The sequence below is a fragment of the Abramis brama genome (assembly GCF_963993115.1).
Source record: "Abramis brama genome assembly, chromosome: 6".
NCBI classification, from domain to species: Eukaryota; Metazoa; Chordata; class Actinopteri; order Cypriniformes; family Leuciscidae; genus Abramis; species Abramis brama.
This window is the reverse complement of record NC_139968.1, coordinates 28906062-28918607: the sequence shown is the minus strand read 5'-3', so window position 1 is coordinate 28918607 and position 12546 is coordinate 28906062. Positions and strand designations below refer to the sequence as shown.

Genomic DNA, 12546 nt, shown 5'->3' with positions numbered 1-12546 from the left:
TGTTTTATTTCGACTGTACACAAATACCCAGATAGCACACGTACGTCGGGCCGACGTTGGCCCGATGCGCAAAGTTCCATCGGCACGATGTCGCTCAGAGATCGTTTGCTCATCGGCAATATGTCGCCTCGACGTCGGCCTTTGATCGCAAATGATCTCCGGCCGATGTTTGAACGATGCAAAGCTGTAAATCTTTTGGCAGCTCTGCATGGGTTTTATAGGACCTTTATTTATATAGGTCGGACCTTTCGGGCTACTCCTTACATTAGACACCATGCGCTGCTTTCATTGACGCACGCACTTACGAACACACGCGCGCGCGCGCACACACACACACACACACACACAGAGAGAGCGGAGATCGCGCTGCAACACTCACTCAGCAGCACATAAACTGTAGTCAACATTGCCCTGAGACTTAAATTGATAAAATAGCTTTGATACTGAACACATGCAACTTTCATCCCTCAAAATGGCCATATTCAAGAAAAAGTGGAGTAGTTTTACAGTTCCATCTTACCTCGCACTCTTTCAACGTTAAACTGATGGAATACATGCTCTGCTTCTGTGAACAGTAAACCACGCCTTCTATGATTTGATTGGCTATCTATTTGGATGGTCGCTGTAAGGTAGACCAGCCTAAAATGTAACTTTTAAACCTTTTTTGCCATCCTAAAAACAGTCAAGAATAGCAAGAATTTCCAATATTGAATTTCCAGTTTGGCCATTTCTAACTATTGACACACTATTGTTATTATTGACATATAATTATAGGACTTGTCCCCCTCAATGTCTATGTACATATATACAGCCCTGGAGTTACTTGACTATCCAATATGAAAAAAGTATGCTATACTGACATTGAAAAATATCTTCTGAATTTTGTGTGTAACTGTCTCTAGTATAATGAACAGACACAATTCAAGTTAAGACATTTTAATGACACCAGAAAGAACTCCAGGAGAAAAGGGATCAAAAAGGAACAGCAACAATGTAGAGAAGGATTCTTCCTGGCAACCTGTAACAGAGTGAAAAACATTGAGAAAAAGCAGTTAGAACTAAAGCTAAGAATAAAATTGTCATTACACTGGATAATATAATTAAAAATCTAACAACAATCAAAGGTACATCAGCTGGCAAACCATTTAATAGTTTAATAGGTTTAATAGTCTATTTAAAGGGAATGATTGTGGTGGGGAGTTTGCTCAAACTACGGCAGCGATACAGCCAGGGCTGGACTGGGACAAAAAATCGGCCCGGGCATTTTGGCCCAGACCGGCCCACTATATGATCATAAACACCACCCATCTTTGCACACCCTTAATTATATGCATACCAACTCCTATTCATTAAAACCACTAATGCCATGTAATGAGTGAGTATAGGAACGAGTGAGAGTTAACAGATGAAATAGGTAAAAATGTGACATTTATTAATACAGTCGAACTACAGTATACTACACAGTGATGAATCCTGAAACAAGCTATAAGCTGCATTGGCATATAGCAATACAAGTGTTTCTTACAGGATTTGTGTTAAAACTATGGTGGTGGGACCTCGGTCCTTCTAGGGTGGTTCGGGGGCATGCCCCCCCCCGTGAGATCAATTTTGTGCATTTTAATGTTAAATTCATCAATCTGGTGCACTTTGAGAGTTCAAAATTAAAAGCTCCAACCCATATTCAGTGTGCAAATTAAATTAAATTAAACAAAGAAAAATTCAAACCTCTTTTAGTTACAGTGTCTATTTACATTACACCTACTACATAATAATAGTTATAACATTAATCCAATGACAGTAATAGCCATATTTTGTAAAACAAATGCACTAAAAAATAAAGGAAACTTTCATAATTAGTGTTGTACCAATTTCTATACCTGAAAGAGATAAGCACATGATCTTATATTTTGACTCAAACTGCATCAAGCTTTTATTTTGGCGGAAAACATGGTTTACAAACGCCTCTCATTAAATTTCTAGTGAATTGCGGTTGTCAACTATGCAGATGTGGAAATAATCTGTAACTTGGTTATGGGTTCCTACTTCCTACACTCATGACATCTCGCTGACTATTTTGACAGATACACACTGACACTGCTGCACGCTCGCTCACTGGTTTAAAGTTGTGATTGGGCCAGCCCAGTGTCAATCAAGAAAAGAGCCAATGGGCCGCTGATCTACGTGTTTCATGGGCTGGTCTGTCAGAAAAAAAAAACTAACACTGACCGCCGATGTACAAATTTTATGGGCCGCTAAAAAAATAAAAAAAATAATAATAAAAAGTATGTATGAGTATGAGATGTAGGCTATCGGCCCAAAAAGCACGTCGGCCCACCGGGAAAATGCCCGGTATGCCCAATGGCCAGTCCAGCCATGGATACAGCGAATAGTTGTTCTAAAAGACGGCGCCGTCCGCGGAGCGCTTTCAAAGGCCAGTGAAAGCATACTGTCAGTTAAGTTGTAAGTAGATGCTAACTGTTTCTCATGGGTTCGTATGGTATTTTAAACATTTACAGGGGTAAGTCTGTGATTTTATTGCCATCCGTATCCATAATGTCAGTGTTTTTTTCTCACTTAACCCGCGTACATTTCTGAATTGCTTCTTTTATAAAGAACACCGCTTTCTCATAACGCAGTGAAGCAGCCCCTGCACGAGTGAATAATTGATTCTCGAGCCACCGATATCAGTAGATTCAGCAGCATCGCCACGGGCAGCACTGGGTAACGTCACACGTAAGAAGGAATATCTTTAGCAGCTTTCTAAGGTATGGTTCGGGGAACACGCCTATAAACGGTATACCTTTAGTTAAGTTATACCTTAAGAGTCTTCGTAGCACGCTAAGAGACAACGTTATCGGGAAACCCAGCCCAAGTGTTTATGAATGAGACACTGAATTAATTGGTTTTAAAAGTGTTTGAATTAATGATTCAATTGAGTATCTTTTTTTTAAAATAGACTGGAACATGTTATTCTGATGTATGTTATCGTGATCTCCATTTTAAACAAAACAAAAACGATTTTAAACCAAATAGATTCTCAGTTTATCCTGAATTAGGGGCCGTTCACATATCGCGTCTAAAAACGTGTGGAAAGCGATCTCTCCTTCTTTCTACAAGCACTTGCGCTCCCGTGGCATCTGTCGTTGCTATGCAACCATGAACTGCGCTCTCCATGATGACGAGAAAGTATCAGCAAAGGATTCATTGATTTCTAGCCCTTGCATTAGCTTTACTACTAGATATATTTATGGAGATGAGAAATAAAAACTCGCCCTGTACAGTTATGATCAGCTGTTCGGCCGAGTTTTCCATGTTGTTACGGAAAGGCCAAAGTTGATCGGTTGGTTTTTGTCACATGACCTGCGGTGCGCTTGTGGCATTCTGAAGAGTTGAGATGTTTTCATCTCGCTGTGGCATATGCGCGCCTGGAAAAACGAGCACGCTGCATTGCATGCGCGTCACTTCTATTATGGTATTACTGGTGTTGTCACACTTTGATTAACTGGTGGGGAAATATCCAAACGTATGACTTACAGAAGGTACAATTAACTAAGAACGTTTCGGGAAACACGTATTAACGATAAGGTACAGCTTAAGGTATAACTTAGGAACGACGTAGCGTTAAGAAGGTTTCGGGAAATCCAGGCCTTATCATAATTAATAACGTGTTTCCTGAAACGTTCTTAGTGTTGCGCTTTTATTGAGCAGGTCATGCAATAACATAAATTAGTTATTTACACCAATAATGTGATGCGGCTGCTGGGCAATCTGGTGAGTTTTGGAGGTGGAGCATTGAAGAGAGAGGTGTGTTTGTTTGGGTTCATTCCAAATATCAACAGTGTCCAACAGCGTTTTTGAAATGTCGCTTACCCCACCTTAATATCTGGCAGTTTTTTTATGTCCATCTATAGTTGCCATCATCTGAAGTCTTCACAAGTGAGGCTGGATCCAAACTGGAGCTGCTATAATCTCTAGTGAACTTGCTGAGCATCCTGAGATAGAAACAGGGAAGCAACAGGAGAAAAATTAGCATATCTGCAGTCCATATTATTTCAGGCAAAAGATGATCATGTGCACGTTTTACTATTTCATCACATATTAACTGTAAAACAAGATTATGAGATGTGTTAATTGAATGCTTGGCTAAAGAGTTGTGTCTTTAGTCTAGATTTAAATTGGGAGAGTGTGTCTGAGCCCCGAACATTATCAGGAAGGTTATTTATGAAAGTAAAAGAGTAGCAAAACTCGAGAGCATAAAGATGTGAATTTGAGAACTTGTCCCCTGTAAAATACAAGTCCAAAGTTGAATTTAGAGATTTGCACTCGCAGAACGTGACTTAATGCATAGACAGTGATATTAAAATAAATAAATGATAACTCTGTAAACACCATACTAATTAAAAATAGACTACTATGTACAGTTAAGCGTTTTCCTCACATAGAAAACTGATAGAAAACGCTTAAAGGTCCCATGGCATGAAAATTTCACTTTATGAGGTTTTTTAACATTAATATGAGTTCCCCTAGCCTGCCTATGGTCCCCCAGTGGCTAGAAATTGTGATAGGTGTAAACCAAGCCCTGGGTATCCTGCTCCGCCTTTGAGAAAATGAAAGCTGGTAATAATCATAAATGTTTCTTGAGCGTCAAATCATCATATTAGAATGATTTCTGAAGGATCATATGAAGCTGTGATGCTGAAAATTCAGTTTTGATCACAGGAATTAATTACATTTTACAATATATTCACATAGAAAACAGTTATTTAAAATTTGTTATATTATTTCACAATATTATTGTTTTTAATGCTGTCTTGGTGAACATAAGAGACTTCTTTCAAAACATATTTTTTTTACCAACACAATTAGTGTATGTTTGACATTAGTGTATGTTTGAAGTTTTACTTACTAATCATATGGTTCATAGCGCCTTAGAGATGATGATCCGAGATGATGATCCGCCCAACTCTGCTACGGTGGAGGCCAGGGCATCAACGCTGAAGGATCTAGGAACACAAAACAAACCATTTGTCACAGAGCCAACAATATTATTATATAATGCCAGGTTTATTACAAGTAAGAAGCTATAGCTAAGCTATATTATATATAAGCTACAGCAGAGGTGAAATGCTTTTCTAAAATGAGTTTCTGAATCTAATTGACCTGCATCTGGGCATGGAGTACCTACGGCCTGAGGGAAGTAGCTTGAACTGGCAGGACAAAGGATGACTAGGGTCAGCTGCCTTCTTTGCCACTCTGTTGGAGTAAATGTGTGAGAGAGGGGGAAAGTTAATGCCTGCAATCTTGCTACACGTCTACATAAAATCAAAAAACGATTAGAGAGTATTGTTAGGACAAGGAACCAAACCAGCAGATAAAACAGAAGGTTAAAACAGACTCAATAAAACAAGAATAAAACATTCTCATCAAAGTGGGGTCAATGTTAAAATTCCTCAGTCTACGGTAAAAATACATTCGCTGCTGGGCTTTGGCACAAACAGCATCAGTGTGTGATTCAAAACATAGCTTACTATCAATTATTGTGCCAAGGTACCTGTATTCTTGTACTATCTCAATAGGTTGGCCATCAATGAGGGGAAGAGGGGGGCTCTTTTTCCTAAAATCAATAATTAATTCTTTAGTTTTGGATTTCCTACCTGTATTTCCTACTTCTCCGGCAGCAGCTTTCTTCAGAAATGTTGAAGTCGTGGAGCTTTCCCTCTGTTATGGGTTATTTTGTTGTTGCTGAACACAGAACATTTTTTTTTTATCAATATTTGTTTACCATTGAGCTAGTTTCACTCCATGTAAGTGACGTCACCGATTACATACGTTTATGTTTACATTTGTGTAAAATAAATTATCTCACTTCCGAGTAAAACCTTTACAAAACCTCTCATATACACATAAGAGGTGATTAAAAGCCCAAACTTTCATAAACAAAAGCTCAACCTAGTTAACGTTAACTTAGCTTAATTAGGCCTAAGTTAACGTTACCTCTTCTGAAAACGGTTGAGATGCTAACGGACTTTTTCCGAAGACACAAAACAAAACCATGTCTATAAAAGTAAATATTCAACATAAGCGTATCAATTACAAGTAAGAGAAGTGTCAAGAACAGTTGTGTGTATTATCCGTGTGATTTTAGAGACTAATATCACCTGAAAACAGTGAAAACAACAGCGAGAGAGGGAGTTTTCCTGCTTACCAGTCGCAGTGGTCCCGCGGCGTTTCCATGGCAACTCTGCGCCGCGGCCGCTCCAGTGTTTGAAAGCGACTTGAAAGTTCACGCGCACAACGCGACGTCGGCCTCCCGTATAGTGGGCCGACCAAAAGCCGACGAAACGGAGCTGGGAAATAGAGCACTGACTGACAAGAGATCTGCCTACGCCTGGCCGACGCCTTTGCGATGTTATAGGGAGGGAGGCCGACGCTCGATGTTGGGCCAACGTCGGCCCGACGTACGTGTGCTATCTGGGTATAAGTTAACACTTTGCAGTTTGAATGATGTTAGGGTGTTTTTTATATATATTTTAGGGGTGTAACAAGGCTTTCGGTTCGGTTTTCGGTACGAGGCTTTTCGGTTCGGTTCGGTTTTCGGTACGCATTTTCAAACCGAACGGTTCGTTGGACCATTTTTCCTGCCGACCAAAATTTCGTTATTTTCAAATGTAGGCGCGTTGCGCGTGGTAAGCTCATAAATAATGTAAGAGACGCCGACCACAACATTGCCCAACATCAAATGACACACGTAATGCAAGCGAAACGAAACTGCTCGTTATTGTGTTGTTGAAGGACCGTTTATCAGTTTGGACCAGTGCAGCGCGAGAGCGCGAGCCGATCTTGATCAAGCGACACTGTTACTACACAGCGCTAATAAGAGATCGAGTAAAGAAAGCATTTGAATTCGCCACAGAAGTGATAACATTGCTGCGAGATCTAGTGAGAAACATTCTCATTTCTCCGTTATTAACGGATCAAACAGCGCGTGGAAACCAGGAAGAAACATTGTGGCATGAATGAACTATCCAGTGTCCACAGATCTGCAACATTCACTATGAATTTACTGTAGTAACACTAACTGTAACCATGGAAGTTTGGCCGGAATAGTAGGCTATAATTAAAATAAACCTTTGTTTATAACTACTACAATATTACATTTCATTTTTTCCAAGGAGCTGTTTTGTTTTATATGCTCCTAAGAAGAGTCAATTATAGCTCTAGAATTGCTCAAAGTAAAAAAAAAATCATACTTTATGATGTTAGTTTTAATTTAAAAAAATAATTAAAAAATATAAAATCAAGGAAATTTCTCTGGCATTTCTTTCTTTTTGCTGTATCAAAAACGTACCGAACCGTACCGAACCGTACTGAACCGAACCGTGACAAAAGTGTATACCGAACCGTGAATTTTGTGAACCGTTACACCCCTAATAAATATCTATATATATAATTTTTTTTTTTTTTTTTTTTTTTTAAGTGACAAGACAGAGAATATTACTTATCTGAGATAAGTATATAAATATAGCTGCGAGCAGCGATGGAGGGCCCAAGCCGGTGACACCGCCATCGGCTTGGGCCCGCAATCGCTGCTCGCAGCTTTAATTATTCTTATTATTACTGTTGTTACTAATAATAATTTTGCATGCAGCTGCTACACACAAATATAATTCAATAGCAATTTCGATATTTGATCATTTTATTTATTTATTTATTGCAAAACTGTGCAGCCCTTTTCATATATATCTCTATCCATGATATTGATCCATAATAGAAGGGTGATTGGATGAGGAATGGATGTATGGATATTTATCTATACAGATGTACAAACAATATCTAACTTTATTATATTTTTAATAATTGAGCCAAAACCAAAATGTGTTAGGTTGTGCCCCGCTCTCCCCTACTGTAAGCACAAAGTTCCGGTACGAATCAAACGGACCAATTATCTGTGTATTATGACTGAAGTCCGGTTTATTTGACTGTGCATGAGTGCCGCTCGCGAATCACCGCTACTCAACGAGCGTTCACCAGCGCGTTACAAAAGTGTGATAAGATTTGCTCAAGCCGTTCCTATCGAGACGTTCCGAGCTGGTAATAAAATGTGCAACCCATTTGAATTCTATTGAGAATTTACCGCTTTAAAACAATCGAGAAAGTCAAACATTATCTAAAACAGCCACATAAACCAAAAAGACTGATGAAAAGAGGAGAAAACATTATCCTGCACCAACATAAATTAGAAAGCTATTTAAATAACTCATGACCTTTAACTAGAATTTATCAAATTCTATTTTATTTATTGTGGTAAATTGACTAACTTGTAGAATTTATAATAGATTATCTGTTAAGGGTATAGATTTTTTCACTAAATTTATATTACAACTGTGGCATGTGTATAGTTTCTGAATGTGTAGGTTGCTTTTTTTTATTGCAAATGCTATAGATAAAAAAAGAAAGAAAAAAGTTAACAAGTACAAGTTAGAATCAAGAGGACCTTCTTGAATTATTGACTAAACTGTGTGTTTTCTGCTGATAATGACAGATATTAGGAAAACCCTGGCTTTCAGATATGCCAAAAGATGACAGGAAATTAACATTTTCAATATAAGAAAATGTTAAGTAAGGTTAGTTTGACCTACCATGGCACTTTGATTTAGAAAATTCTGTCAAACTGATATGTTTTAGCTTAAATAAAATACATTATTATCCTATGTAAACAAATAATTGTTAACTAGGCTATTACTTTATGGCAGTTATGTTATCAATGCATGTGTGGATGATACCAAAAAAACAAACAAATAAATCTCATGAGAGAGCACGCTAAACGAATGACACTTCAACTCCTCCCAATGTTCAAACCAAAATTACGCCCTTGGACATGACCACCAATAAACAAAAAAAATAAATAAAAAAATAAGTGGGCCATCATAGATCCGAGTCACTTTCTTTTGTCTTTCTGTCTTCAGTCTGCATGGATGCAGTATTACAGAGAAACAGTGTCTCATCTTGACTTCAGCTCTGAAATCAAACCCATCACACCTGAGAAATCTGTACCTCAGTGAGAATAAACTAGGAGACTCTGGAGTGAAAAACCTCAGTGATCTACTGATGAACCCACAGTGCAAGCTGGAGAATCTACAGTTGGTAGCATTTTACTGTACAGCAGTTACTGTGTTGATTAAAGTTTATGGCTTATTTTATTTTAAGACAACAAGTAATAGTGTTTATAGCTCTGAGTCTGCACCTTCTGTTACACTTTGTTTTAAATGTCTTTTAACTAGGAAGTAATACATCTTAGTGTACCTATATTTACATTTCTCACAGCCTCATTTTCATCCTCATAAAATTCAATATGGAGTCTAACCTGACTAAGGTCTATTGTGTTCAAGTTGAAGAATTTGATACAATGTACTGATTGTGTAAATGTTTTTCTGCAGAAATCTGCTGCTACGATAAAGAATAAAGAAAACAGACTAAATGTATTATTGTAAAATGATAGAGAAGAATCGACATCTTCCAGCACACAGAACTAATGTGACAGCCTTAAAAACAGAGTATCAGAAATTAAACTAGTGTCTGATGTAGCACTTCAGTTAGTCTTTTCTCTTTCTGTCTTCAGTCTGTGTGGATGCAGTATTACAGAGAAACAGTGTCTCATCCTGACTTCAGCTCTGAAATCAAACCCATCACACCTGAGAGATCTGAACCTATAATCTAAACGAAAGGCAATAGAGTTTTGGTATTAATTGAAACAGAATTAAGATTTTGTTTGTCTTATTTCTCCCAATGTAGGTTAAGAGACGGTGATATGACGGATGAAGGTTGTTCTGCAGTGACTTCAGCTCTGAAATCAAACCCATCACACCTGAGAGAGCTGGACCTCGATAAGAATCAAATAAAAAACACAGGAGTGAATCACTTATGTGACCTACTGAAGGATTCACACTGTAAACTGGAGATATTGAGGTCAGAAACATTCACATACATCAATCATACAGTTGGTAGACAACCAGAATAATACTTTTACCGCCGCCGTTTCCGCAGTGGTAAAATCGTGGGTGTGTATTTGCTGCCTTTTACCGCTAAGAGGCGCTATAATCACAGACTTTGAAAAGTGTCAGTTTATTCTCTCTATTGTGTAATCATTGAGAGCTGTAGCAGATACATTCAAGAGAAACATTGTAGTTACATTTTACTGTAAAACATTTTTACATTTTTTTTGTACAAATTTAGAACTGAAACAAATATAGGCTTCTATTATTGGATCAAATTTAAGCAAATTAGGCTAAACATTAACATTGTGTGCCCAGTTACGCATGTCAATAGGTTATGTGTGTTATACTTTGTGTTATTTTAATTTGTTAGTAGATTTATTTACTGAAACTAAATTATACTAAATGATTGTAAAATTAAAACATTGTCAGCACTTGCTAACCGATGTCAGTCGGCAGCATTTGTGTTTAAGTATTCTTTATTATATTAAGAATTAAATAGGCTTACAGTAGGTTGTTATGATTAGCATAATTTTCTTAAATAATGGAAACATTTCAACATAAAACACTGCAATAAAAAAATGTTACATCAATTAGGTTTTGCATGAGCATAAGACTTAGTTAAGCTCACGCTCTTAAAGTGGTGTTCAGACGATAGCTGTGTGGTCTACGCTTCGACATGTGCCTCGCGGTGTTTCAAGCGTTCTGAGTTCGAATCTCAGCGCTAAAAACATCTCCATAATTATGTCACTAGTTTAATATTTGTCAAAAATATATATATATTTTTTTAAATGTTCATTTATTGATTCAAAACACTTTTCAGAGCTTGTTATTCATTGTCTGTCATTTTTATTAATAGCCCTTTAGACGATAACATTGCAGCCTGCTGTTAACCAATGTTGGCCGACAGTGTTTGTTTTACCGTTCTTGATGCTTAAGAAGGTAACATTATTAAAGTCAAGCGTTTTGTTGAATTAAAGGTGCTCTAAGCGATACCGGGAGACGTTACTACTTGTTGACATTCAAATTGTTGTCAAACAAAACGGAGGCTAGCTAGACCCTCCCTCCTCCTCATCCCGTCTCCTCCCTCCTCCCCTCCCTTCCGACATAAAGGAAAGTCCAAAAAGTCACTACAAACAAAGTTAAGTTTTATTGATACTTCATTCAATGAGTAATGTCGCCAAGTTAGATAAATGCTTTTATATATTGCAGAACAGAATGCAGAAAAAGAGAAACATTATCTTAAAATCATCTCGCCACCTGAGGTTATAAATAGCTCCCATACAAGGACAATAATAGCATGATAACGTTCGCGTTTCCCAGTAAGCATAAACAACGGCGGCGGCATAAACAAATTTAGTCAAAGTTGTCAATAGCCTATAAATGAACATTCAAATTCATAACAAATAGTGGATGAAAACAATCATTCACACAAATTGTCGCCCTACTGTGAATTTGCTTGATCATTTACAATAGAGATTGATCGCTGCTAGAAACATACATGTTGTATTCACCAAAGTTAACGCTGACTGCATAGATCTAGCTAATTACATCCTTGTGTTGGTTTAGCGAACATGAACGTCAGTTTAGAAAGAAAAATGGATTTACCTGTTCTGCAAAAACAGAGTAACTATGTCGGATTGGAAGCCCTTCTGCCGGCGGAGTTCTCGCCATCTTTTAAAGGTTTTTCCGATGTAAATTCGGGACTTCGCGCGTTCTTTATCCTTGTCCCTCTTCTTTGCAATTTGTTCATCGGAACATCGTCTCTCTGGTCGTGTGTCGGCCATAATTCAAACTTCCCTCTTCATGCTTCTCTGTTCTCTCTCCTCCACACCCCCTTCACGTGCACGCGCACTAACCCCCCAAACCCCACCCTCCAATACTTCTTGTTGGTTATTGGCTGGAACTCTGTTTATTATGTTTCGTGGTGCGGGTGAGCCCAGTTTGTTTTTGTTGCCGTTTGTGGAGCCTGTGGTGTCTAGAGAGACCGCGTTTTTTTACAGTGTGTTCAGGGGACAGGCAGCTAGCGGATAGTGAGGAGATGTTTGCTGTATGTGACAAAAAATGTTTTGGCCTAAAAAACGCGTCGCATCACTTACAGCACCTTTAATAATGGCACATTACAACATAAATTTGCTCCAGTAGAGCCTCTGTGTCACGATACACACACAGGAAAAGGTAAGATCCAATCGCAGTATTTATTTGGGAAATCCGTACTCACAAACTAGTCCAGGCAAGGGTCAAAATCCAATAAGGTAATCCACAAGCACAAGCACAAGCACAAGCACAAGCACAAGCACAAGCACAAGCACAAGCACAAGCACAAGCACAAGCACAAGCAGACTTCCAGAAGTGGTGTGACCATATACAAGGACTCCATGACAAATACTGACACAGACAGGGTATATATACACAGACACTAACAAGGTGAGGGGAAACAGCTGCGTGCAATGAATCAATGATAATACAGAACAGGATGATGGGAAATGTAGTGAATGAGTGAAAGACACCGTGGGGGAAGAGGACCTCTAGTGGTTACCCGGGGATACACCAA

General features: G+C 38.3%; 1 protein-coding gene and 1 long non-coding RNA gene across 4 annotated transcripts in view; one reads left to right on the top strand and one right to left on the bottom strand.

Moving 5' to 3' along the window:
• LOC311085177 (NACHT, LRR and PYD domains-containing protein 3-like) overlaps positions 1 to 12546 on the top strand; it is a gene marked incomplete at its 5' end in the record, with an annotated part of 131402 nt that overhangs the window by 55297 nt on the left and 63559 nt on the right. Inside the window, 2 exon segments of the mRNA XM_084117611.1 lie at positions 8967 to 9140; positions 9793 to 9966. Coding sequence (XP_083973737.1) covers positions 8967 to 9140; positions 9793 to 9966 — 348 coding nt within the window.
• Positions 921 to 5744, bottom strand: LOC311085698. 3 transcript variants are annotated; one of them, XR_014606897.1, is made up of 5 exons: positions 5655 to 5744; positions 5182 to 5253; positions 4907 to 5003; positions 3871 to 3992; positions 921 to 1018 (listed from the first exon to the last, which is right to left on the bottom strand). It is a non-coding gene; the product is annotated as an uncharacterized lncRNA (long non-coding RNA). The 3 variants fall into 3 exon arrangements; XR_014606898.1 differs by having other exon boundaries at positions 5186 to 5253; XR_014606899.1 differs by lacking the exon at positions 5182 to 5253 and having other exon boundaries at positions 5655 to 5736.